Genomic DNA, 27,784 nt, shown 5'->3' on the forward strand with positions numbered 1-27,784 from the left:
GGCTTATTAGGGGGGTAAATCAGAACAAAAAAATTTTACAGGGGGAAAATAAAAAAAAATTACAGGGGGAAAACCGGAAATGACCTATATTATAGGGAGGTAAAGACCTATTAACCCTTTCTTTAATTAATTAGTTAAGGTTAAGTTAGGATATGTTTGACAATTCTACATTTAAGTGTATGTCGTATAACTTATAACTTCTAAACTCATAAAAAAAAATTGTCTGGTAACTTTTTTTTCCTCACTAGCTTATAATTGTTTTAACTATCTTATATAACTTATTTTGATAAGCTAATTCAATTAAGTTATAAACTACAACTTATCAAATTTTCTCTTAATTTTACCCTGTTACCTTATTTGAATTTTTTTAATAAATTTAATTTTTTTATGTCATGTTTATAATTAGTTAGTCTAACCGCTAAGTTTACCAAACATTGTGACTTTTTTTAATAAAAAAAAAAAAGATATAGCTAAAGACCGATGACTTAGAACTAACGATTGATGATCAATATAAATTTAATTTTTTTATGTCATGTTTATAAGTTAGTCTAACCGCTAAGTTTACCAAACATTGTGACTTTTTTTAATAAAAAAAAAGATATAGCTAAAGACTGATGACTTAGAACTAACGATTGATGATCAATAACGGTAATCTATCGGAGTTGCAACAAGTATGGCCCACCCGGCTAGTCCACAAAGTTTAACGCCCCCGTTATTAGTTGCGTGAGTAAGTGGAGAAATGCTAATAACACTCAATTTTCAACACTTTCTCTCTTTCTCTAACATTCACTTTTTTATGGGATGAAATCAACACATCACTTTGTTTGAGTTCAATTTTCACTCTAACATTCACTTTTTTATGGGATGAAATCAACACATCACTTTGTTTGAGTTCAATTTTTTATGGGATGAAATCAACACATCACTTTGTTTGAGTTCAATTTTCAAAGTGTAGACACATAATATTTTAAATTCAAAGTATAAACACACAATGATTTAAACCAATATATGAAAAATAGGGTTTGCAAGGAATCGAACCAGGTACCATATGCCACCACTTCGTAACTTTTACCACTAGGCCACAACCATTTTTTTTGAAATATTATTGTTGCTTCTAAAATAGATATGTAAGGCCTTTTTTTAAGCCACTAACACCTTTGCGGTTCCTTTCCCAATAGCAGTTACTTTTTTTATTATTGGCAGTTCCTTTTATATTTTTCCCAATTACTACATAGCAGTTCCTTTTCTTATTTTTTTTCCTTTCTTATAACAACTTCTTTTCGTTATTCTTTTTTTTTCTTTCTGTAACCACATATCAGTTTCATATATTATTTTCTTGGTGCAAACTTTTGTCTATTATTTTCTTTTGATTACAATGTTCACTATGAATTATCATTTTAATTGTGTTGATATGCACCTGATACTTATATATGAAACTCTATAAAAACCCGTGCATCGCACGGGTTAGAGTCTTGTAAAAAAGTAAATATTAAAAAGGGTGTTGATGTTCAAGTAACCAGGGTTACAAGATAAAAGGAAAAGTGCTTATATGTTGCCTTATCAAATCAAATCAATTTGTCCCTTAATCTTCTCTTAAAAACAGAATCACAAGTAACCCTTGTTTCACGGTTTCACCACGCATTCACTGTCTTTTAGCGTAAACCCCAATTCTCTCTCTGCAAACTCAACCTATGTACTTGGTACGTTACTCTTTACTTTTTCACTTCCGTTCCTCTTTCTTTTTGTTTCTCTACTGTTTCTCGTCACATTCAACACCACGAATCAACAATCTTGTCTTCTATTGTATTTGTAACACCCTTTATTGTTTTTTTTTTTCTTTTTTCTGTATTTTCTTGCTATTACAATCAAACTAATTATAGGTTGTCTTTGTCAACCACTTTTTTTTGTTACCTAATTAGGGCCATGCATGCAAACCATGATTTGGGCCTTTTGACTTATTTGAGCTTATATACTGTAATTTACTTCTGATAATGTCTGAGATAGCTTATGAAAACCTTGGTTTCAGTTTTTATAAACTCTCTTGGATAGCTTGTTTAATATTATTTTTTTACATAAGGGGAATGCATGCACACCCTGATTTGGGTCTCTTGACTTATTTGAGCTTATGTGTTATGTCATAAGTACTAATGAGATTGTTTGAAAGAGATTATGAAAACAGTTTATGATATGTTTATAAACTGTTTTCAGTTTCTATAATAGCTTATGAACACAGACTTATAGTTTATAGGGTTAAATATGTTTTTAATCCCTATAAAATCACGAGCTTTTAAGTTAGTCCCTGATAAATTTTAATGGGAATTTTAGTCCTTCATACTATTGCAGTTTGTAGGAATGGTTCTTATTTTAAAAACTTTTACAAAAATGGATACTTTTAGTCCTCAAAATAGTCTTTGTCAAATGGAAATAGAGAGTAGAAGTGAATAGTTTTCTTTTTGAGGGACTAAACTTGAAAGCTCGTGTGATTTTGTAGGGACTAAAAATTTAGTTAACCCTTATTTTTCGTCCAATGTTTTTCCACATGTTGTAGCAATTGTTTCCCTTTTGTTCCTCAAAACATAGTTTTCATCATTCAAACACGTTATAAATATCTTGTAGGACTGTGTATGAAAGTCAAAGAGTGCTTTAATTTTGTGGATAAATATTTTCCGTAACATATCAATTGTAAGTTTGTAACACTTAAATTGACTGTTTCTCTGTTTTTTGTTAATGCTTGCAGTGAATTTTTCTTTCCCCTTTCAAAGGAGGATATTATTCTCATTCAAGAAAAATGGGGCGAGCTTTAGTCAAGGTTGAACTTGGTGATTCTCATATGAGTGAGAAAATGACAAGTCCTTATTCTGATGATAAAAGAATAAGATCAGAAAGGCGGTGGAGGAGACGAGAGGCCATGAATGATAGTTTGAAGTACAATCGTTTCACCAGTGCTACAAAGACGACTGCGATGACTTGTGGAAATACGGCTGCTTTAAATGCTAAAAATGACCATATAATAGATTGTGATGCAGATGAAGATAATGTAAAAAATTTGAGTGCAAATACCGGTGAAGATCATGATAAAATGGATGAAGATCATGGAAATATGGCCGCTTTAATTGATAAGAATGATCATGCGATAGATTGTGATGCAGATGAAGATAATGTAAACAATTTGAGTGCAAATACCGGTGAAGATGGTGATAAAATGGATGAAGATCATGGAAATATGGCCGCTTTACTTGATAAGAATGATCATGCGATAGATTGTGATGAAGATCAAGATAATGTAAACACTTTGAGTGCAAATACCGGTGAAGATGGTGATGTAATGGATGAAGATCATGGAAATATGGCTGCTTTAATTGATAAAAATGATCATGTGATAGATTGTGATGCAGCAGATGAAGGTAATGTGAACAATTTGAGTGCAAATACCGGTGAAGATGGTGATGAAATGGCTGAAGATCATGGAAATATGGCCGCTTTAATTGATAAAAATGATCATGTGATAGATTGTGATGCAACAGATGAAGGTAATGTGAACAATTTGAGTGCAAATACCGGTGAATATGGTGATGAAATGGCTGAAGATCATGGAAATATGGCCGCTTTAATTGATAAAAATGATCATGTGATAGACTGTGATGCAGCAGATGAAGGTAATGTGAACAATTTGAGTGCAAATGCCGGTGAAGATGATGATGAAATGGATGAAGGTCATGGAAATATGGCTGCTTTAATTGATAAAAATGATCATGCTATAGATGATGAGGCTGATGAAGATTATGCGAAATTTTTGAGTACATATACTGGTGAAGAGGTTGATGAAACGGATGAAGATTATGGAAATACGGATGCTTTAATTGATAAAAATAACCAGACTATAGATGATGATGCAGATGAAGATTATATGAAATTTTTGAGTGGATATACCGGTGAAGACGATGATGAAACGGATGAAGATTATGGAAATACGGATGCTTCAATTGATAAAAATAACCAGACTATAGATGATGATGCAGATGAAGATTATATGAAATTTTTGAGTGGATATACCGGTGAAGACGATGATGAAACGGATGAAGATTATCGATCCTTTTTGGCTACACATGATCCTGATATTCTAACTGATTGTTCTAGCAATCACAGTGGAGGTTCAAATGGCAACAACAGTGGCAGTGATGAAACGGATGCAGATTATGCATTATTTTTGCCCACATATAATCCTGATGATAGTGGAACTGATTGTGCTAGTAATCATAGTGGTGGTTCAAATATTGCCGTCAACTTTGACAACAACACTGGCAGGGAGGATATAGGAGAAGGTTGCAGTTATTTTCCGAATCAATCTGTTTCTGATCATATTAGTGATGGTGTTGGTGTAGATGAAGATGATCAGTTACTTGGAAAAAGTTCAAGTGTTAGGAAAAATTCACCAGTTTCCGATCAGGAATTTGTTACTCCTGAAGTGCAGTTTGAGGTTGATAAAGATTATGAACAATTCCTTAATTCTGTGACGATTGTTGATGATGATAAGGAGTATTTTCGTGATAAGAATACCACCAACACATCCAATGTGGAGGATGAGAATAATTCCTCTGATTCAGATCTGATTATTTTGGATTCTTATCCAATTTGTGAAAACACCCCTTTCGTTTCTTCAAAAACATATGATACATCGGTAAATGTCTTCAACTTCACAGCGTGTCTCTATATTAATCATATTTTGCAAATGGTCCACAAACATGCACGCTGTTCCATTTTTTAAAGAAACAAATCCAAAAAATTAATTTTTATTTTCTCCCATTAACACGTCTTTATGCTATGTGTTTTTAGTGTTTTGGAGATAAAATGAACCCCGAAGACAACAAGCAAATGGCTTCTTATGATCTTTCTGAATTCCGGAGAAGACTTATGGAATGTCTTGACAAGCCTTATGACCAAGAAGAGTATGATGAGCTTCTGCTCAAAGCATCTAAGCAAACTAAAAAAGAACGCCATCTAGAAACACGGCGGGGGGTGGTCAAAGCATATCACTCTAAAGGTCTCAGCAAATCATATCTTGATATGTACCCTGGTAGGTCCATATTTTCTCAAGTATTTTTCTGGCTTCTTAAATTTTCTTCTTTCATTTATAAAAATGGTAGCTTAAAGTTTGATCCTTAATATGCAATCAAGATTCATTGCTCTCTATTCAATCATCACTGCTACCATTACAAAACTCTCGATGTGTTGGGTGGACCACCAGAAACTTAGTTGAGTTATGTGATTTTAGAGAAGAGAAGGTTATACACTTCATCTTCCATGCCATAAAACCCTAAAACTATCTCCTACTGATATATATATTTTCTTCATATTGTGATGGTTGTTTGTGGTTGTTAAAATTATAAACAGGATTTTCAAAAGTAATTTATAAACAGGATTTTGCAAGAATATGTGTAATTTGCTCATGAACTTACGAGTTAATTTGTTATTGAACTTAATATTTAACAGTAGAGGATTCTTTGATTTCTCTGTAGTCGAGCTAGATCATGATACCTTTTAATCGTGGGCTCATTCTGTGACTGACTGGTACTGATTTCTGATCATCACTATATTTGTGTTAGATTTTTCCGAGAACATCGTTTCAGTCTATATTCTAATGTGTGGTTGGTTTGTGCAAGGTTTTTAGTAGCTTATACTTTTGGATTTTCAACTTTTATTCTCATTATAGCGCAACTCTTTCGATGCTCAATCTGATTTCAGGCCTCTATCAAATATTTGTTTCATGATTGTACAGATCTAGTAAAAGTTATTGCCGAGTTCAAGGAAAAGCATACGGTTTTGTTTCTCTTGAGAGGATTTTTTTTCTGGGTGGAAGTAAGTCAATAAATTTATGTTCACGTAATTTCCTGTATTAATGATTATTTTCGTGATGTGGCATAAACTTTTGATGCAATTCCCTAGATTATTGTAGAGTTTTATTTGGTGCATTGTTTCATAATTCAACTTTTGATGTTTTTCTATCGAAGACAGATGAATATGTGAGTTTCATGTATACATCTTCTGCTATATTTTGATGTACTTTTGTCTGTCCATTTTTGCAGAAAGTGAGCCTCTTGGGAAGGTTTCAGCCTTGGCGTGACGAATCATGTTTAGAGATATTGCGAAAAATGTAAAAATGGTATCTCTTATATCTATGATTTGGAAGTAATGGTTTTTGAATCTGAATCTGCATTGCATAGGCAGTGTTTTTATGTACAGTTAAACTTATCACTGAATTATGACACAGTATGCAGTAGCTGAAAGTTAAAGTTATTTCTTCATTATTAGCTGAGTAAGAAAACCACGTATTAGTGTTCGCTTTTTATTTCCAATTCCTTGATTATCATTTTTTTTCCGTTTCTTTTGAAGCACCGTTATTTTTGTGGAACTGACATCGACTAAATCACCATCTCTTTCATAAGAACGAAGATGAACTTCTTCTTTAAGAAGCCAACCCTCTAGTCTTAATAAAAATTTCAAACGATTTTCAAATACTTGGATGGACAGAAAATCTAAGTGATTCGAAATAAAATTTCCTTGCGTATATAATATATGAAGCATTAAATTGTAGCAAATCAGTTGTGTTGCCTATATGAAGAAGGGAAGGGTTCTAAACTCACCCTTTGGATTTGTATCCGAGGTGCAAGGTTTTTCTTTTGGTCAAGTAGTTTAGTGATTAGACCCACACACGTGTGTGAAGTGGAGAATACGGAGTTCGAACCCCTGCCCTCCATTCCAATGTCATGGCATAAACTGTATTTCATTTTTGTAAATGTCTAACTCAAATACATTTTTTTGGTAGCTTTAATTTAGATTCATGTATTTTATTTTTGTTGGTAAAGTCCTGATGTTTGTCCTCGTGAGTTTAGCTCAGATGGTAAGGACAATGCATAATATATGCAAGGTCGGGGGTTCAAACCCCGGCCACTACCAAAAAAGTCCCGATGTTTTGTTGGTAAAACTCTTTTATTTTATCAGTATCAATGTAAGATATTATTTTTATTTAATTTAAAGACAACTATTCTTGCAATCATTTATTTTATTGTGTCAGATTGATCTCTTATTTTCTTTTATTTTTATTTTTTTCAAAACCATGTTAACACAATTCATTGCAAAGAAAATTCAGAACCATTAGGAGGAGAATGAAAATTACTTTGAAAGCATAAAACGTTTTTAATAATCTTAGAATAAAAGCTTGAAAATGAGATAGAAAGATGAGATTAAAATGTATAGAAGACGAGCTTATTGATAATTAACCAACAAACTAACAACTAACAAAATTTGACTAACTAATCTATAACTCTTAAGAGTCCCCTAAAGTTGGTAAAAGATGTCAATCATCACCGATTTGAACTACAAAAATCTACACGCGAAAAATGAAAAACATATAGATTTCTATGATATGGGATATCAGATTTTTGTACAAATGGAATATCAATTTTTGGTGTATTAAATTTTTGAATTTTTTAAAAACCCCATAAAATTTATAAATAAAAGGTTCTGCAAATAAAAAATATAAAAGTTTGGGTTTTTCATAAACATTCGTCGTTGAAATAAAAATTATTTAGACCAACTATAAATTGTTTTTTTTTTGTTTTGAATGAACTATAAATTGTTTAAATTCTACATATAGAATTATTCAAAACGCAACTTTCGGTTTCACTTAGATCTTTAGTGTCTTCGTCCATACCTCTCTTTTTTAATCAATCATTATATGTTACTAACATTTAGACTCGAGGGCACATCTATTCATTTTTTTACTACACTAACATGTGTAAATTATAAACAATGTCTTTTTATAAAATTTTGATTTTGATTAAAATTATAAGTAAGAAACTATGATTATCTTTTACCAAAATATAACAAATATAATAAAAATTCTTATCTTTTACAATAACAACAACAATATAACATTGTCAAATTTGTTCATAGTATTATCTATCCCAAAAAAGCCATGTATTATCAAATAAACCACCAAGTTGGTCCCGTCTCAGTAAGCCACTCTCAATTTAGTCATAACTTTGTTAATATTTCAAATTAATCCTTATCTTTGTCAGAAATTTCTTAATTACGTCACTGTCTTTCAGTTTTTGCCATATAACAAGGGTTTTAATTGAAAAACTTTTAATGAAAACAATGATGACTAAGATTAAATATGTTTTTAGTCCTTACACAATCATAAGTTTTTAAGTTTAGCCCCTATAAAATTTTAATGGTAATTTTAATACTCCATAATTTAGTAGTTTGTAAGAATAGTCCCTCTTTTAAAAACTTTTTGCAAAAAATGGACACTTTCCTCCAAAATAGTCTCTCTAAAATGCAAATAGGAACCAAAAATGAATAAAATTTTATAAAAATTAATAAACTTAAAAACTTGTAATTTTGTAGAGATTAAAAAAATATTTAACCCTTTAAAATACAAATAGAGTACGAAAATTTAAGGGTTAAATATGTTTTTAGTCCCTATAAATATACAAACTTTTCGTTTTAGTCCCTCTAAAATTTTCCTTCAACTTTTAGTCCTCCAAAAATTTTCCATCTTCACTTTTGGTCCCTCTTTTAAAGTAAACTCATATGTAGAATTCATATTTTTGAATAAAATTTTGCAGAAAAATTAATAATATTATAAGAATCTCTCCCGAAAAAATTTAGAATTTTTTAACAAAACATGAATTTAATATGAATTTTTATATATTTTATGGTTAAAAATTCATATTAAATTTATGTTTTGTTAAAAAATTCTAATTTTTTTTGGAAAATATTTTTACAATATTCTACACATTTCTGCACAATTTCATTAAAAAATACTAAAATTAACTTAAAAATAGGGACCAAAAGTAGTGATTGAAAATTTTATAGGGACTAAAAGTTGAAGGAAAATTTTAGAGGGACTAAAACGAAAAGTTGGTATATTTATAGGGACCAAAAACATATTTAACCCAAAATTTAATAGTCTCCTTGTTGATTGGAAATCCCATTCTACCAAATAAAAACTGAAAGAATTCCCGCTACTTTCTTTGTAAAGACAGAGCAGCACCGAAACCCTCGTTTCACTTTCGCCACACATTCTCAATCTTTCAGCACAAACCCCAATTTTCTCTGGTAACTACGCTACTCTTCATTTATCTTTTTTTTTTTTTTTTTGTTTCTCTATTGTTTTTGCTACATTGAACTCTCAAACTATTTCTCAATCACATTTTTTTTTATTTATTTATTTAAAATAATTTGTATAAGGGGGAGGAGGCACAACACCCAATTTCTAGTTTTTATGGATCGGCTTATTTGAGTTTATCTAATTTCGTAACTACTTGTGATTGTGAATCTGTTTGGGAGAGCTTATAAAAACAACTTATGACATGTCCATAAACTGTTTTCGCCTTAAACTCCATAAGATAGTTTAGGAAAACAAAACAATTTGAAGATCTATAAGATTTGTTTCGACTACGTTCATTTATTGTAGATCCAAGAAATTTTGGAATAACAATTGTGGTGTGTTTGATTGTAAAACTGTTTCAGAGACATAAAAAACCGGGGGAAAAAGACATGACAAAAATTGAAATTTTTGTCTCTCATTAAACTACTTTCATTTTTAAGATTTTAGAAATACAATGTGTGTGACAAGTTTCATTATGGTTATCTATCCCCGTGAGCTTAGCTCAGTTAGTAGGGATATTGCATATTACATGCAGGGGTTGGGTTCAAACTCCGGACACCCCCACTTCTCCACATTTGAAATGTGTGAGTTCTAGCCACTAGGCTGCTTGACCAAAAAAAAAGTTTCATTATGGTTAATCTTAGAAATTTCAATAACTGCACATGACAACAATCCCTCATAAACCAGTGAAAGACATTTCTTGTAGATAACTCTGGCTTTCTATTTAATGTTAGGTAATTTTTCATCCAATGTTTTTCGACATGTTCTAAAATTGTTGGCCTTTTGTTCCTCAAAACATAGTTTTCATGATTCAGACATGTTAAGAAAATATCTCGTAGGATTGTGTGCATGAATACAATAAACAAGTGCTTTAAATTTGTAGATAAATATATTCCTTAAGACAATAAGATATCGATTGTAACACTAAAATTGATTGTTTCTCTGTTTTTTCATTAATGTTTGCAGCGAGTTCTTATTTATCCTTTCAAAGGAGGATAGTGTTCCCGTTAAAAGAAAAATGGAGCGTGCTTTAATCATGCTTAACCCGGATGACTCTCATACTGATGATAAAACAGAAAGGTTACAAAGGCTATTAAGAAGACGGAAGGCCAGGAATGATAGTTTGAAGGACAATCGTGTCGTTAGTGCTTCAAGAACAACTGCGATGATTTGTGGAAATACAAATGTCCTAATAGATATAAATGATCATAAGATTGATGGTGATGTTGATTCTCATATGACTGAGAATTTGAAGAGTCCTAATACCAACAATAAAAGAAAAAGGTTAAAAAGGCTATCAAGAAGACAGGAGGCCAGAAGTGATAGTTTGAAGCACAAACGTGTCACTAGTGCTTCAAGAACAACTGCGATGATTTGTGCAAATATGGATGTTTTAAAGAATAAAAAGGATCATACGGCAGTTGATCATTTAGATAAAGTCTGTAAAAAAAAGTTGGCTTCATATACGGGTGATGATGATGACGATGATGATGAATTGGATGAAGATTACAAATCTTTTTTAATTACATATAATCCTGATAACAAAAACACCAGTGATGAAGTGGATTCAGATTACGCTACACTTTTGGCTACATATGATCCTACTGTTGAATTTGACAGTGCTAGTAATCGTCGCGGTAGTTCAAAAATTGGTGTTAGCAATATCAATGACAATCATCAAGTGGATGCAGATTACCAATCCTTTTTGCCTCGATATGATCCTGGTCATATTAGCGATGATGTTGGTGTAAATGAAGATGATCACAGATTGGTTAATCTGGGAAGTGAGTCACTAGGACAAAGTTCAAGTGTTAAGCGAAATTCGCTAGTTCCTGTGACGATTGTTGATCGTGATAAGGAGTATGTGCGTGGTAAGAATACCACAAACACATCCAAGGTGGAGGGTAGTGAGTCGCTAGGACAAAGTTCAAGTGTTAAGCGAAAATCACTAGTTCCTGTGACGATTGTTGACGGTGATAAGGAGTATATGCGTGGTAAGAATTCCACAAACACATCCAAGGTGGAGGGTAGTGAGTCACTAGGACAAAGTTCAAGTGTTAAGCGAAAATCACTAGTTCCTGTGATGATTGTTGACGGTGATAAGGAGTATATGCGTGGTAAGAATACCACAAACACATCCAAGGTGGAGGGTAGGGAGTCACTAGGACAAAGTTCAAGTGTTAAGCGAAAATCACTAGTTCCTGTGACGATTGTTGACGATGATAAAGAGTTTGTGTGTGGTAAGAATACCACAAACACATCCAAGGTGGAGGGTAGTGAGTCACTAGGACAAAGTTCAAGTGTTAAGCGAAAATCACTAGTTCCTGTGATGATTGTTGACGGTGATAAGGAGTATATGCGTGGTAAGAATACCACGAACACATCCAAGGTGGAGGGTAGGGAGTCACTAGGACAAAGTTCAAGTGTTAAGCGAAAATCACTAGTTCCTGTGACGATTGTTGACTGTGATAAGGAGTATGTGTGTGGTAAGAATACCACAAACACATCCAAGGTGGAGGGTAGTGAGTCACTAGGACAAAGTTCAAGCGTTAAGAGAAATTCACTAGTTCCTGTGACGATTGTTGGTGGTGATAAGGAGTATATGCGTGGTAAGAATACCACAAACACATCCAAGGTGGAGGGTAGTGAGTCACTAGGACAAAGTTCAAGTGTTAAGCGAAAATCACTAGTTCCTGTGACGATTGTTGACGGTGATAAGGAGTATATGCGTGGTAAGAATACCACGAACACATCCAAGGTGGAGGGTAGGGAGTCACTAGGACAAAGTTCAAGTGTTAAGCGAAAATCACTAGTTCCTGTGACGATTGTTGACGGTGATAAGGAGTTTGTGTGTGGTAAGAATACCACAAACACATCCAAGGTGGAGGGTAGTGAGTCACTAGGACAAAGTTCAAGAGTTAAGCGAAATTCACTAGTTCCTGTGACGATTGTTGATGGTGATAAGGAGTATATGCGTGGTAAGAATACCACAAACACATCCAAGGTGGAGGATGGGGGTAATCCCTCCGATCCAGATGTAACTGTTTTGAAATCTTATCCAATTTGTGAAGCTAACCCTTTCGTTCCTTCAAATATATATGATTCATCTGTAAGTGTCTTCAACTTTACACTGTTTCTGTATTAGTAATATTTTTCAAATGGTCTACCAATATGCACATTATTCAACAAATTATATTTTTTTAAACAATTTCAAACTGTTAATTTTTAACTTTTTTCATAACACGTCTATGCTTTGTGTGTTTAGTGTTTTGGAGAAGAAGTGAACCCCAAAGACAACATGCAAATAGCTGCTTATGATGATTCTCAATTTAGGAGAAGACTTTTGGAACATCTTGACAGGCCTTATGACCAGAAAGAGTATAAGTCCCTTCTAATCGAACTATGTGACAAAAAGCAACTGGAACGCCAATACGAAACATGGAAGGGGGTGTTTGAATCATATGACACTGAAGGTGTCACTACACCGTATCATGTATTGTACCCTGGTAGGTCCATATTTTCTCAATTGTTCTAACTTCTCAGGTTTCCTTCTTTCGTATGGTAGCATAAAGTTTGGTCCTAAATATGCAATCAAAATTCAATGGTCTCAATTCAGTCCTCACTACTAGCATTAAATAAACCCTCACTTGATGTGTTGGGTGGGTGGACCAACCAAAACATAGTTGAATCATATGATTTAAGATGAGGAGAAGGTTATACACTTCATCTTTATTGTCATAAAACCTGAAACTATCTCCTGTTGATTTGTATTTTCATCATATTTTGATGGTTGTTCGTGTTTGTTAAAATTATAAACTGGAATGTCTGTGTTAAATTTTAATGTTGGGGGGTTGAGTCGTGATTGTTATTTCCAAACCAATGCGTCAGAGTAATGTAGAGCCTCATGAATAAATGTAGTTTGCTCATGAACTTATGAGTTAATTTATAATTGATCTGAATATATGACTGACTAGGTATAGCAATCTTTGATTTCTCTGTAGTCAAGGTAGTTCATGCTACCTTTTAAGCACGGGCTCATTCTATGATTGACTAGTACTGATTACTAATCATCACTGTAGGTTGGTTAGATTTTATTGAAAGAACGTCAATTCTGTCTATATTATAATTTGTGGTTAATTTGTGCAAGTTTTTTGGTAGCTTCTATTGGATTTTCAACTTCTATTCTCATTATCGCTCAACTCTTTATATGCTCAATCTGATTTCTGGCCTCTATCAAATATTTGTTTTGAATGTAATTGTGCAGATCTATCCAAAGCTATTGCTAAGGAGCACAAGAATAAGCGTAGGGTTTTGTTTCTCTTGCGTGGATTTTTTTTCTATCTGAAAGTAAGTCAACAGATTCTCGTTCACATAATTTCGAGTATTAGATCCTTAATGTGTATGAAGAATATTTTGCTTGCTGAAGCAATGATTTGATAGGAAAGGGGGCGTTGACACGTCAGAGTTCTTGTTTTGTGAGTAGGAGGTATTAGGTTGAGTCATCAAATCAGTCTCTTGCAAAAGCAATGTTTGACAATTCCTTGGATTTGAACCCTGCGATTGCAAGAGATTTAATGAACTGGGTTGCTCCTTTGAAGCAATAATTTTATAAACTATGCTTTAGGCATTCAACTTGCGTGATTTATATGAGATTGAACCAACTCAATTGTTGCATATCGTTAACCTGGCGGTGATGGGTTTTAATGACTTCAAATCTGGAGCTCTTTCTGTTGTATGATCTTTCAACTAAGAAAACGAATCCCCTTAGAGGCAAGCTAGCTCTTATATCGAGCTACAGTCTACCTATATAGGTAGACTATTTTTCTGGGGTATGATCGTTCGACTAAGAAAATGAATCCCATATGGTATTCTTTACGTACACATGAATCCCAGGATCCAATCCAAGAACACATACCTATAAATGTTTAATTAAAACATTATGCAGCAAACAACTGTGTATAATCTAGTATATTTTCTTTTAGTTAGAACACAGTTAAAAATAGAAATATAAATTGGTATGAGGCAATTGGATACAGTTCTTCTGACTATGCCTCATTTACTAATTAGAAATGGTCTATTTAGTAGTTTTTAGTTATGATTTTTTCTGTGACGTTGTATAAACTTCTCATGGAATTCTGTTTGGTGCATTGTTTCATAATTCGGTATTTGATGTTATGGTTACCAAGAAAGATGAATATGTGAGTGTCTTGTATACATCTTTTGCTAACTGTTGTGAATTGCTTGCAATGGAAGTTATCTTGATGTACTTTTGTCTGTCGATTTTTGCAGAACGTGTGCCACATGGGATCATTTCAGCCTTGGCTTGACGAATCATGTTTGAAGTTAATGCGAAAAATTTAAAATTGAAATCTTTTATAGGTAGGATTAGAGACTTGTTGTTGTTGTATCTAGTATTAGGAAACAATGCTTATTGAATCTGCACAGGCAAGACTATTTATGTGCAATTAAACTTATCACTGAACTATGACACATTATGCACTTTGCAGTAGCTGAAGGATAAAGTTACTTCACCATCATCTCTTGGAGGAAGAAAATCAAACATAAGAGTTTTTTTTTTTCTTTTTTTCTTCTTTCAATTTCTCGATTATCATGTTTTCCACTCTATTTTGCTGCACCGTTAAGAATAAGAGGAAAACGGTTATCAAAGCTTATTAGAGTAGTTAGATGAAGTGTCTCTTAGCTGAACGGTTCATGACGAAAGCGAATAGAGGTAGCGCAAACATAATTGATTTAGTGGAATCCATAGTGGAGTCCACTTATTAAAAAGGGTCCAACTAATTTATCACTTATACTCATTTCTTTTACAAATAGAGAGTGAATCGAGGTAGACAAATGGAGTAAATTGAAGTTGTTTATTTGTCTTTAGAGTGGTAGTAATAAAAGAGAGTGACAAATGGAGTAAATTGAAGTTGTTTATTTGTCTTTAGAGTGGTAGTAATAAAATTTAGACAAATGTTAATTTGTGTCACAAATACACATGTTAAAAACCTTAATATGGAAATGTCATCTTGAAAATTATGCATTCAATTATTGCGTTCATAAGTCCTAACTCAACTGATAAAAATGTCAAAATTGTTGGCTTGACGCTACAACTTATGTGTGTGAATTTACAATGACTTTGTTTTTCTACCAAAAAATAAAAATAAAAATAAAAATGTGAAAATGGTTTCTTCTTTTTTCAATAAAAAATATCCATTTATAAATTCGTTGTATGTAGGTCTACACCAAGAGTATCAACTCATCTTTTATTTATTTTTATTTATCGTTAGCTCTATCTTCCTTAATACATATACACTACAATTCCCTTCGTAGAAAATGTGTTGAAGCAATATTGACCAATCTTTTGGCATGAATTGTGCACAGGGTTTGATAATTGGAACAACTTAGACCATCCACAACGAGTGTCCTAACTCTAAGCATCGGTGTCGAACATGTATTCCCATAGTGGAGAAAAGAAGATGGGGTACTAAATGGGAAGAAAAAAAAAGTGTCTCAAAATTATTGATAGATGATTAGAACATCTCCCATGGGAAGTCCTTTACTTAACAATGATCTCAACCTGTTAAAGACCCCATTGGAGGGAGAAAAAATGGGTACCCATTAGTCACCGACAATTATATAAAGACTATTTATATCTCCTCAACGATTAACGGGTACCACAATGAAAAGAAGAAATAAGATATGTATAAGTTGGTCTCACCTTTCAAATTTATGTTATTCTTGCTATCTTTAATTTCTTTTTAAATTTATTTAAATGCCCACATAAATGACAGACTAATCCAGAGTTAAGATCTCTCCAAAATTTGGGTCCAACCATCAATGATTATTTTATACTTTTTTCTAAAAAAATTGTGTCTTTATCTCACCAAATGAAAGAAATGAAGAGGAACATAAATGGAGAGATCTTAACTCTCATATTCACATGATAAAACCTATTTAAGAACTCTATGTTTGAGTTCTTCTTAGTGTATTATCACTGAAATCATTAATAAATTACTTTTATTAAAGAGTCTTAGTTGACCCGTTACACCAGAGGTCCGTTAAGTTTGTGGTTTGTAACAGATTAATCCTTTAAATTATGTTGGTCACACATAAGTAAGTTTGAAGTTTGTAATAAATTGGTACTTTAAATTATTTTGGTCACATATAACTCTTTTAAGTTTGTAAAAATTCTCAATTTAATCCTTCTATTAACCAAAATGATGATGTGGCAGAAAGACTAAATTGAAAACGTTTATAAACTTCAAGGATTTGTATGTGACCAAAATAACTTAAAGACCAATCTACTATAAACCTCAAACTTAAAGCACTTGTATGTGACCAACATAAGATTAATCTATTATAAACCAGAAACTTAAAAGGAGATATGATGTAATTTAACCTTAAAAAATTTATATTCGGATGGATTGGGTAATTTAAAAATTATAAATTTACTGTAAACGGCACTATTTCTTCATCAACTTACTTTTCCATTAAAAGAAGAAACAGAACCAAACACTTCCGGATCCCAAACCCCAATTCCCTCTCTGTGATGTGAACTCAACCAACACACATAAACTACTTACTTGTTGGTAAGTAAGTAACTACGTTACTCTTCCCTTTTTCACTTTCTCACTCCTTTGGTTTTTTTGTTTCTCTATTGTTTCTTGTGACATTGAACTCAATCTTGTCTTGTTGATTTTGTCTGCGTTTTCTTGTTATTACAATGACACTATAACTATTGCATTGAACAAAATAGGTGATCTTTGTCAATTTTTTTTTTTTTAATTAAAAATTTTACATATGGGGGAGGTACACCCACAATTTAGGGCTTTTTATGGAACCACTAACGTCGTAACTAAGTAGTTAGTCTTGAGACTGTTTGCGAGAGCTTATATGAAACAACTTATTATGACATGTTCATAAGCTGTTTTAAGCTTAAGCTCATTTTATGGTTTGGTATGGAAATAGTTTATACATTAGCGCTTATATGACAGATGGGTATTTTTGCTATAATGTTTAATTAAGTTGTTTATCCAAACATTACTTTATAATGGAATTTATGTAGAGCTTTAGGAGAATTTCAGATTTGAATCCTTGTCAAAGCTAGTTTGTGCGAAATGTCCGACCATGCAACTTTTGTTTTCCGTTTGCGTTATTTGTTTGAACTACTTCCATTATGGTTAATCTTAGGTAGCATAGCAACAAATTTTGATAACTACACATGACAACAATCCCTCATAAACCGATTAAAGACATTTCTTATAGATAACTCTGGCTTTCAGTTTAATGTTTGGTAGTTTTTCATCCAATGTTTTTCCACAGGTTGTAGAAATTAATGCACTTTTGTTCCTCAACATAATTTTCATGATTCAGATATGTTTCGAAAATACCTTGTAGGATTGTATATGTATGAATACTGTCAAGAGTGCTTAAAATTTGTAGATAAATATATTCCGTAAGATATAGAATATCAGTTGTATCAATAAAATTGATTGTTTTTGTCTTTTTATTATGTTTGCAGCGAGTTCTTTTTTTCCCTTTTAAAGGAGGATATTGTTCCCATTAAAGGAAAAATGGGGCGTGCTTTAATCATGTTTAACCCAGATGACTCTCATACTGATGATAAAACAAAAAGGTTAGAAAGGCTATTAAGAAGACGGGAGGCCAGGAATGATATTTTGAAACACAGTCGTACTGTTAGTGCTTCAAGGACAACTGCGATGATTTGTGGAAATACAAATGTCTTAATAGATCAAAATGATTGTACGATAGATGATGATGATGTAAGTGAAGATTGCCAAATAATTTTGGCTGAAAATACTGGTGATGATGATGATGATGATGATGATGAAGATTATGGATCTTTTTTAACTACTTATAATCCTGGTATTGAAAATGACAGTGATAAGTTTGATCCAGATTTCGCTACCTTTTTGGCTACATATGATCCTAGTGTTGAAATTGACAGTGATAAGGCGGATTCAGATTACGGTACCTTTTTGGTTACGTATGATCCTGGTGTTGAAAATGACAGTGATAAGATGGACTCGGATTACAGTACCTTTTTGGCTACATATGATCCTGGTGTTGAAATTGACAGTGCTAGTAATCATAGTGGTGGTTCAAATATTGATGTTGGCAATAGCAATGACAATGATGAGGTGGATGCAGATTACCAACCACTTTTGCCTACATATGATCCTCCTGGTTATATTAGCGATGATGTTGGTGTAGATGATGATCACAGATTGGTCAATCTCGGTAGCGAGTCACTAGGACAAAATCCAAGTGTTAAGCAAAATTCACTATTTTCTGAACCCGCATTTGAAAAAAGCAATGAACTATTCCTTGATCCTACATATGATCCTCCTGGTTATATTAGCGATGATGTTGGTGTAGATGAAGATGATCACAGATTGGTTAATCTGGGTAGTGAGTCACTAGGACAAAGTTCAAGTTTTAAGCAAAATTCACTAGTTTCTGATCCGGCATTTGAAAAAAATAATGAACTAATCCTTGATTCTGTGACGATTGTTGATGGTGATAAGGAGTATATGAGTTGTAAGAATACCACAAACACACCCACGGTGGAGGATGGGGGTAATTGCTCCGATCCAGATGTAACTATTTTGGAACCTTATCAAGTTTGTGAAGATACCCCCTTCGTTCCTTCAAAAAGATATGATTCATCTGTAAGTGTCTTCAACTTTGCAGTGTACCTGTATTAGTCGTATTTTGCTAATGGTCTACAAACATGCACATTATTCAAAAATAATAATTTTTTTAAAGAAACAATTTCAAACAGTTAATTTTTAACATTTCATGACACATCTATGCTTTGTGTGCTTAGTGTTTTGAAGAATTGAACCCCAAAGGCGAAGCGCAAATAGCTGCTTATGATGATTCTCAATTTAGGAGAAGACTTTTGGAACATCTTGACAGGCCTTATGACCAACAAGAGTATGAGTCCCTTCTGCTCGAACTATGTGAGAAAAAGCAACAGGAACGCCATTTTGAAACACGGCGGAGGGTGGTTGAAAAATATCACACTGAAGGTGTCACTACACCGTATCATGTAATGTACCCTGGTAGGTCCATATTTTCTCAACTGTTATGACCTCTCGGGTTTTCTTATTTCGTATGTAAAAATGGTAATATAGAGTTTAATCCTAAATATGCAGTCATAATTCAATGGTCTCAATTCAATCCTCACTTGATGTGTTGGGTGGACTAACCAAAACATAGTTGAATTATATGATTTGATATTAAGAGTTTATACACTTCATCTTTCTTGTCATAAAACATTAAACTATCTCCTATTGATTTGTATTTTCTTCTTATTGTGATGGTTGTTTGTGTTTGTTAAAATTATTATAAACAGGATTGTCTGCGAAAATTTTTAATGTTGGGGGGGTTGAGTCGTGATTGTTATTTCCAAAACAATGCATCAGAGTAATGAAGAGCCTCATGAATAAATGTTATTTACTCATGAACTTATGAGTTAATTTATTATTGAGCTTAATATATGGTACCTTTTCAGTATGGTCACATTCTGTGAATTGGTTAGATTTTGCTGAAAGAACATAGTTTCTGTCTATATATTCTAATTTGTGGTTGGTTTGTGCAAGTTTTTTGGTAGCTTCTATTGGATTTTCAACTTCTATTCTTATTATCACTCAGCTCTTTCTATGCTCAATCTGATTTCAGGCATCTAATAAATAGTTGTTTCATAATTGTGCAGATCTATCCAAAGCTATTGCTGAGGAGTCCAAGAATAAGCGTAGGATTTTGTTTCTCCTGCGTGGATTTTTTTTCTATATGAAAGTAAGTCAATAGATTCATGTTCACATAATTTCTAGTATTAGATCCTTAATGTGTGTATGAAGAATAGTTTGCCTGTTGAAGCAATGATTTGATAGGAAAGGGGGCCTTACACATTAGAGTTCTTGTTTTTTGAGTATGACTAGGAGGTATCAGGTTCAGTCATAAAATCAGTCTCTTGCGCAAACAATGTTTGACCATTCCTTGGATTTGAACCCTGTGATGGCAAGAGATTTAAAGCACTGGGTTTTCCCTTTGATGCAATAGTTTTATAAACTGTGATGTAGGCAATCTACGTGCGTGAATTACATAAGATTGAACAAACTTGGAGCCCTTTCTGGTTGTGAATGTTTTTTATCCTTAGGTAAGCTAGCTCTTAAATCAAGCTACGGTCTATCTCTGTAGGTAGATTATTTTTTTGGTGTATGATCGTTCATCTAAGACAATGAATCCCCTATGCTATTTTTTTGGTGTATGATCCAACCGAAGAACATATACCTATAAATATTTAATTAAAACATTGATTTTTGCGAAATTGATGTTTCTATAATGCACAGTATATAATCTACCATATTTTCTTTAGTTAATACACAAAATTGAAAATAGAAATTTGTATGAGGCAGTTGGATATAGACTTTCTGGCTGTGTCTCATTAACTAATTAGAATTGTCTATTTAGTAGTTTTTAGTTATGATTATTTCTGTAACGTTGCGTAAACTTCTCATGGATTCAACATAAGCATCTTTTGCAAACTGTTGTGAATTGCTTGCAATGGAAGTTATCTTGATGTACTTTTGTCTGTCCACTTTTGCAGAATGTGTGCCACATGGGATCATTTCAGCCTTGGCTTGACGAATCATGTTTGGAGTTAATGCGAAAACTGTAAAATTGGAATCTCTTATATCTAGGATTAGGACTTAGAAGGCAGTCCTTTTTTAATCGGCACATGCAACAATGTTTATGTACAATTAAACTGATCCCTGAACTATAGACTTAGGAGGCAATCCTTTCTTAATCTGCACATGCAACAATGTTCATGTACAGTTAAACTCATCACTGAACTATATGACACATTATGCACTATGCAGTTGCTGAAAGTTAAAGTTCCTCATCATCTCTTGGCGAAGAAAATCAAATGTTACCATTTGTTTTTCTTCCCTTTCAATTCCTTGATTATCATTTGTTTCCCTCTGAGATATATATCTAAAAATTATTTCAAAATTAAAAAGTTGATTAGTTTTACAGTTAGCTCATCTTTTTGAGTGTTAATCAAATACTTTTCCATTTTTTAGATATTAAATTTGTCTACATTTTTTCCGGTGACTAAGTTGAGTCTCTTTGCTATTAAATCTTACTCAGAATCCTCAAGTAATTACTTGGTAGGTAGCAATTTAGAACCACCAAACCAGGAATGTTTTAAGTACGATAATAGTGTTTTAACAACCAATTGGTGATCGTTCTAGTGAGGGTATTGAGTTACTGGTCGAACTATTGAGTCATTTATGGAAATATATGATTGAATCACATTGAATTGGATGACTCGATTGTATCACTGGGTCTCTAGGTTTGTGCGTGTCTAAGTAGCAAAGTGAGCAACCAAATATTACAGTTAAGAAAGAATAAAGGTTAAGTCTCAAAGATGCAAAAATAAAATGACATTAAAACTTATTACAGATACAACACAAGTTCACAACATAGTTTCCTTTTTACAATGCACCAATGTTCTTAAGACCAAGAACAACACCAACACCAATGATGTGTCCAACAGTTCCACAAGCCAAAGTATCAGCAAGGGTGAACCCAGCTGGGTCACCAGTCTGCAAGCCTGAGTCCCTTGTCTCCAGCTTTAGTCCTGCTGTTGCTTTCCTGTTTGCTGATGGAGCCAATCCAAATCTTCCAGCAAACAACATTAGGGTTGTAGATGCCACCATAATCTGTCCAACATGTCAAAGTCAATCATAGAAGTTACAAATTCTAACAAGTGGTTTTGCAAGTTTCGCAATAATTGGACTAAAAAACTATACATATCATGATTGGAATAACGAGCATCGCAAAATTACGGTGACACATTGATTTAGCTAAAAGAAAGAATTAAGTGTAACTTTTGTCAAAATCATGATAGTACATTCGTCAAATTCATCGTCAATCCAGACACGCACTATGAATAAAAACATTGGAATTGGATATAATTCTTGAAATCATACCACATTAGTGGATGAACCAATGAAGTCACAACGAACTCCCAAAGCACCCTTGCCCTTGCGCCTTGTCATAGGTTGGGTAGCAACCTTCACATAAAAAACATATACACATTAATCACAATATCACTTTCTACCAAAATTTAAATATATACAGTATGAAGGATCTATTATAAAGTTTAAGTTTTATAATTCATAAGGACTAAAAACATTCATTTTTGTAAATTGTATGGACCAAGAAGTAAGTATATAGAATAAAATAAACATATGTAACATTTACTATAAATAACAAAATGATGACATGAAAAGAGTGGTTAATTACCAAACCCTGGATAGGAGAAGGTTTGAGTTGTGGTCTAAGACCAGTGAATTGAGGCAAAGTTGTCATCATAGAAGTTGCCATTTGTTCAAACTATGAGAGCAAATGAAAAATAAAATTTAGTTATGAATCTCTCTTTCAGTTTATTTGTCACACACAGATTTTGAAGCTTATGGTATGATATTATGATGTAAGAAGTAAGCAGAATCTAATGGTAACCATATAAGAAATTTGTGGCTTCAGAATGTTGATATTAGATGGCCATAGATACGTTAATCCAACGTGGCATTATGTGATTTGATTTCATTTTGTGGGAATGGATAATGTCTTAGCTCTTTGTTTGTTTGATATCTCACGTGTACAAAATTTAGGATGTCTCTCCTTTTTATTTAGTTAGATTTTGAACAATTGTTTTTTTTTTTTTTGGTAAATACTACTCGTGATTAATTAGAGTAAATCATTAAATTGATCATTGTTTTTGTAAGTCATTCTCAAATTAACCTCTAATTCTATTAATATTTCAAAATAGTTCTTGTTATTGTCAAAAGTTTAAAACTTTTTAGTCTCTCGTTGTGTGACAAAAACAAAGAGAAAATGATCTAATTGAGATACTCTTGACATTTCAAAATAGTTTGTGTCTTTGTCAAAAATTTCTCAATTAAGTCCTTATTCATGTGACAAAAACACAGAGACAATGATCTAATTGAGAAACTTTTGACAAAGACAAGATTGTTTTAAAATATTAATGGAGTCGATGACTAATTTAAGTGTAACTTACAAAGATATGAACCAAATTAATGGTTTACTCTTATTAATTATGAAAATTGTAGTACTGTATCGGTCTAAATTTATATATTGTTTTTATTTTTTTTTGAAATTGTAAAATATTACTATTAGCAAAACAAATTAAAAAACTTAAGCTCGTCTCCCGTTTGAATCAACTTTTTTATTGAAGGCTTAATCCTACTCTTTGTTTAAATGTTGTAACTTGGTTTTTCTCTTCTTTTTGTTGGTTGTTGTTCTGATTCGTGCTAACCTTGAAACATTGTAACTTTTAAGTTTCCTTAAGTGCGTTTTGTGTTGGATGATTTTTTCGTTTCGATAATATATTCTATTTTTTCGTTTCGATAATATATTCGATGATAAAGAGTTTGTGTGTGGTAAGAATACCACAAACACATCCAAGGTGGAGGGTAGTGAGTCACTAGGACAAAGTTCAAGTGTTAAGCGAAAATCACTAGTTCCTGTGATGATTGTTGACGGTGATAAGGAGTATATGCGTGGTAAGAATACCACGAACACATCCAAGGTGGAGGGTAGGGAGTCACTAGGACAAAGTTCAAGTGTTAAGCGAAAATCACTAGTTCCTGTGACGATTGTTGACTGTGATAAGGAGTATGTGTGTGGTAAGAATACCACAAACACATCCAAGGTGGAGGGTAGTGAGTCACTAGGACAAAGTTCAAGCGTTAAGAGAAATTCACTAGTTCCTGTGACGATTGTTGGTGGTGATAAGGAGTATATGCGTGGTAAGAATACCACAAACACATCCAAGGTGGAGGGTAGTGAGTCACTAGGACAAAGTTCAAGTGTTAAGCGAAAATCACTAGTTCCTGTGACGATTGTTGACGGTGATAAGGAGTATATGCGTGGTAAGAATACCACGAACACATCCAAGGTGGAGGGTAGGGAGTCACTAGGACAAAGTTCAAGTGTTAAGCGAAAATCACTAGTTCCTGTGACGATTGTTGACGGTGATAAGGAGTTTGTGTGTGGTAAGAATACCACAAACACATCCAAGGTGGAGGGTAGTGAGTCACTAGGACAAAGTTCAAGAGTTAAGCGAAATTCACTAGTTCCTGTGACGATTGTTGATGGTGATAAGGAGTATATGCGTGGTAAGAATACCACAAACACATCCAAGGTGGAGGATGGGGGTAATCCCTCCGATCCAGATGTAACTGTTTTGAAATCTTATCCAATTTGTGAAGCTAACCCTTTCGTTCCTTCAAATATATATGATTCATCTGTAAGTGTCTTCAACTTTACACTGTTTCTGTATTAGTAATATTTTTCAAATGGTCTACCAATATGCACATTATTCAACAAATTATATTTTTTTAAACAATTTCAAACTGTTAATTTTTAACTTTTTTCATAACACGTCTATGCTTTGTGTGTTTAGTGTTTTGGAGAAGAAGTGAACCCCAAAGACAACATGCAAATAGCTGCTTATGATGATTCTCAATTTAGGAGAAGACTTTTGGAACATCTTGACAGGCCTTATGACCAGAAAGAGTATAAGTCCCTTCTAATCGAACTATGTGACAAAAAGCAACTGGAACGCCAATACGAAACATGGAAGGGGGTGTTTGAATCATATGACACTGAAGGTGTCACTACACCGTATCATGTATTGTACCCTGGTAGGTCCATATTTTCTCAATTGTTCTAACTTCTCAGGTTTCCTTCTTTCGTATGGTAGCATAAAGTTTGGTCCTAAATATGCAATCAAAATTCAATGGTCTCAATTCAGTCCTCACTACTAGCATTAAATAAACCCTCACTTGATGTGTTGGGTGGGTGGACCAACCAAAACATAGTTGAATCATATGATTTAAGATGAGGAGAAGGTTATACACTTCATCTTTATTGTCATAAAACCTGAAACTATCTCCTGTTGATTTGTATTTTCATCATATTTTGATGGTTGTTCGTGTTTGTTAAAATTATAAACTGGAATGTCTGTGTTAAATTTTAATGTTGGGGGGTTGAGTCGTGATTGTTATTTCCAAACCAATGCGTCAGAGTAATGTAGAGCCTCATGAATAAATGTAGTTTGCTCATGAACTTATGAGTTAATTTATAATTGATCTGAATATATGACTGACTAGGTATAGCAATCTTTGATTTCTCTGTAGTCAAGGTAGTTCATGCTACCTTTTAAGCACGGGCTCATTCTATGATTGACTAGTACTGATTACTAATCATCACTGTAGGTTGGTTAGATTTTATTGAAAGAACGTCAATTCTGTCTATATTATAATTTGTGGTTAATTTGTGCAAGTTTTTTGGTAGCTTCTATTGGATTTTCAACTTCTATTCTCATTATCGCTCAACTCTTTATATGCTCAATCTGATTTCTGGCCTCTATCAAATATTTGTTTTGAATGTAATTGTGCAGATCTATCCAAAGCTATTGCTAAGGAGCACAAGAATAAGCGTAGGGTTTTGTTTCTCTTGCGTGGATTTTTTTTCTATCTGAAAGTAAGTCAACAGATTCTCGTTCACATAATTTCGAGTATTAGATCCTTAATGTGTATGAAGAATATTTTGCTTGCTGAAGCAATGATTTGATAGGAAAGGGGGCGTTGACACGTCAGAGTTCTTGTTTTGTGAGTAGGAGGTATTAGGTTGAGTCATCAAATCAGTCTCTTGCAAAAGCAATGTTTGACAATTCCTTGGATTTGAACCCTGCGATTGCAAGAGATTTAATGAACTGGGTTGCTCCTTTGAAGCAATAATTTTATAAACTATGCTTTAGGCATTCAACTTGCGTGATTTATATGAGATTGAACCAACTCAATTGTTGCATATCGTTAACCTGGCGGTGATGGGTTTTAATGACTTCAAATCTGGAGCTCTTTCTGTTGTATGATCTTTCAACTAAGAAAACGAATCCCCTTAGAGGCAAGCTAGCTCTTATATCGAGCTACAGTCTACCTATATAGGTAGACTATTTTTCTGGGGTATGATCGTTCGACTAAGAAAATGAATCCCATATGGTATTCTTTACGTACACATGAATCCCAGGATCCAATCCAAGAACACATACCTATAAATGTTTAATTAAAACATTATGCAGCAAACAACTGTGTATAATCTAGTATATTTTCTTTTAGTTAGAACACAGTTAAAAATAGAAATATAAATTGGTATGAGGCAATTGGATACAGTTCTTCTGACTATGCCTCATTTACTAATTAGAAATGGTCTATTTAGTAGTTTTTAGTTATGATTTTTTCTGTGACGTTGTATAAACTTCTCATGGAATTCTGTTTGGTGCATTGTTTCATAATTCGGTATTTGATGTTATGGTTACCAAGAAAGATGAATATGTGAGTGTCTTGTATACATCTTTTGCTAACTGTTGTGAATTGCTTGCAATGGAAGTTATCTTGATGTACTTTTGTCTGTCGATTTTTGCAGAACGTGTGCCACATGGGATCATTTCAGCCTTGGCTTGACGAATCATGTTTGAAGTTAATGCGAAAAATTTAAAATTGAAATCTTTTATAGGTAGGATTAGAGACTTGTTGTTGTTGTATCTAGTATTAGGAAACAATGCTTATTGAATCTGCACAGGCAAGACTATTTATGTGCAATTAAACTTATCACTGAACTATGACACATTATGCACTTTGCAGTAGCTGAAGGATAAAGTTACTTCACCATCATCTCTTGGAGGAAGAAAATCAAACATAAGAGTTTTTTTTTTTCTTTTTTTCTTCTTTCAATTTCTCGATTATCATGTTTTCCACTCTATTTTGCTGCACCGTTAAGAATAAGAGGAAAACGGTTATCAAAGCTTATTAGAGTAGTTAGATGAAGTGTCTCTTAGCTGAACGGTTCATGACGAAAGCGAATAGAGGTAGCGCAAACATAATTGATTTAGTGGAATCCATAGTGGAGTCCACTTATTAAAAAGGGTCCAACTAATTTATCACTTATACTCATTTCTTTTACAAATAGAGAGTGAATCGAGGTAGACAAATGGAGTAAATTGAAGTTGTTTATTTGTCTTTAGAGTGGTAGTAATAAAAGAGAGTGACAAATGGAGTAAATTGAAGTTGTTTATTTGTCTTTAGAGTGGTAGTAATAAAATTTAGACAAATGTTAATTTGTGTCACAAATACACATGTTAAAAACCTTAATATGGAAATGTCATCTTGAAAATTATGCATTCAATTATTGCGTTCATAAGTCCTAACTCAACTGATAAAAATGTCAAAATTGTTGGCTTGACGCTACAACTTATGTGTGTGAATTTACAATGACTTTGTTTTTCTACCAAAAAATAAAAATAAAAATAAAAATGTGAAAATGGTTTCTTCTTTTTTCAATAAAAAATATCCATTTATAAATTCGTTGTATGTAGGTCTACACCAAGAGTATCAACTCATCTTTTATTTATTTTTATTTATCGTTAGCTCTATCTTCCTTAATACATATACACTACAATTCCCTTCGTAGAAAATGTGTTGAAGC

At 33.1% G+C, this 27,784-nt stretch overlaps 4 protein-coding genes across 5 annotated transcripts; 3 read left to right on the forward strand and 1 right to left on the reverse strand.

Annotated features, from left to right (window-relative positions):
* The first annotated feature begins 1,559 nt into the window (after nucleotides 1–1,559).
* On the forward strand, nucleotides 1,560–6,346 carry LOC146952931 (uncharacterized). Its single transcript, XM_085707091.1, has 5 exons — nucleotides 1,560–1,700; nucleotides 2,738–4,678; nucleotides 4,834–5,074; nucleotides 5,777–5,856; nucleotides 6,084–6,346. The coding sequence occupies exons 2-5, from the start codon at nucleotides 2,789–2,791 to the stop codon at nucleotides 6,153–6,155; spliced, it is 2,283 nt and encodes a 760-aa protein (XP_085563217.1). The 5' UTR covers nucleotides 1,560–1,700; nucleotides 2,738–2,788; the 3' UTR covers nucleotides 6,156–6,346.
* Nucleotides 6,347–8,981: 2,635 nt separating this feature from the next.
* LOC146952932 (uncharacterized) lies at nucleotides 8,982–26,991 on the forward strand. Its single transcript, XM_085707095.1, has 6 exons — nucleotides 8,982–9,123; nucleotides 10,142–12,179; nucleotides 23,703–24,545; nucleotides 24,702–24,942; nucleotides 25,701–25,783; nucleotides 26,726–26,991. The coding sequence occupies exons 2-6, from the start codon at nucleotides 10,194–10,196 to the stop codon at nucleotides 26,795–26,797; spliced, it is 3,225 nt and encodes a 1,074-aa protein (XP_085563221.1). The 5' UTR covers nucleotides 8,982–9,123; nucleotides 10,142–10,193; the 3' UTR covers nucleotides 26,798–26,991.
* On the forward strand, nucleotides 16,594–21,096 carry LOC146952933 (uncharacterized). Of its 2 annotated transcripts, none has more exons than XM_085707099.1 (5): nucleotides 16,594–16,767; nucleotides 17,700–18,870; nucleotides 19,029–19,266; nucleotides 19,920–20,002; nucleotides 20,814–21,096. In XM_085707099.1, exons 2-5 carry the CDS (start codon nucleotides 17,752–17,754, stop codon nucleotides 20,883–20,885), a joined length of 1,512 nt encoding a protein of 503 aa, XP_085563225.1. In that variant the 5' UTR covers nucleotides 16,594–16,767; nucleotides 17,700–17,751; the 3' UTR covers nucleotides 20,886–21,096. The 2 variants fall into 2 exon arrangements, with proteins under 2 accessions (XP_085563225.1, XP_085563229.1); XM_085707103.1 differs by having other exon boundaries at nucleotides 16,652–16,771.
* On the reverse strand, nucleotides 21,640–22,708 carry LOC146952934 (photosystem I reaction center subunit psaK, chloroplastic). The gene is made up of 3 exons (XM_085707109.1): nucleotides 22,520–22,708; nucleotides 22,204–22,287; nucleotides 21,640–21,933 (listed from the first exon to the last, which is right to left on the reverse strand). The coding sequence occupies exons 1-3, from the start codon at nucleotides 22,598–22,600 to the stop codon at nucleotides 21,706–21,708; spliced, it is 393 nt and encodes a 130-aa protein (XP_085563235.1). The 5' UTR covers nucleotides 22,601–22,708; the 3' UTR covers nucleotides 21,640–21,705.
* Nucleotides 26,992–27,784: the final 793 nt, after the last annotated feature.

This window comes from Medicago sativa, chromosome 1, assembly GCF_051527215.1.
Source record: "Medicago sativa cultivar Bolivia chromosome 1, Bolivia_mono, whole genome shotgun sequence".
Taxonomy (NCBI): domain Eukaryota; kingdom Viridiplantae; phylum Streptophyta; class Magnoliopsida; order Fabales; family Fabaceae; genus Medicago; species Medicago sativa.

Bases quoted from the DNA above. Each gene is read 5' to 3' on its own strand.
- LOC146952931 (XM_085707091.1), top strand. From the start codon at position 2,789: ATGGGGCGAGCTTTAGTCAAGGTTGAACTTGGTGATTCTCATATGAGT. The intron at 4,679-4,833 runs GTAAATGTCTTC...ATGTGTTTTTAG, and splicing joins CAAAAACATATGATACATCG to TGTTTTGGAGATAAAATGAA. The intron at 5,857-6,083 runs GTAAGTCAATAA...CCATTTTTGCAG, and splicing joins GATTTTTTTTCTGGGTGGAA to AAAGTGAGCCTCTTGGGAAG.
- LOC146952932 (XM_085707095.1), top strand. From the start codon at position 10,194: ATGGAGCGTGCTTTAATCATGCTTAACCCGGATGACTCTCATACTGAT. The intron at 12,180-23,702 runs GTGGAGGATGGG...AACACATCCAAG, and splicing joins ATACCACAAACACATCCAAG to GTGGAGGGTAGTGAGTCACT. The intron at 25,784-26,725 runs GTAAGTCAACAG...CGATTTTTGCAG, and splicing joins GATTTTTTTTCTATCTGAAA to AACGTGTGCCACATGGGATC.
- LOC146952933 (XM_085707099.1), top strand. From the start codon at position 17,752: ATGGGGCGTGCTTTAATCATGTTTAACCCAGATGACTCTCATACTGAT. The intron at 19,267-19,919 runs GTAGGTCCATAT...ATAATTGTGCAG, and splicing joins GTATCATGTAATGTACCCTG to ATCTATCCAAAGCTATTGCT. The intron at 20,003-20,813 runs GTAAGTCAATAG...CCACTTTTGCAG, and splicing joins GATTTTTTTTCTATATGAAA to AATGTGTGCCACATGGGATC.
- LOC146952934 (XM_085707109.1), bottom strand. From the start codon at position 22,600: ATGGCAACTTCTATGATGACAACTTTGCCTCAATTCACTGGTCTTAGA. The intron at 22,288-22,519 runs GTAATTAACCAC...TTTTATGTGAAG, and splicing joins CTTCTCCTATCCAGGGTTTG to GTTGCTACCCAACCTATGAC. The intron at 21,934-22,203 runs GTATGATTTCAA...CATGTTGGACAG, and splicing joins TTGGTTCATCCACTAATGTG to ATTATGGTGGCATCTACAAC.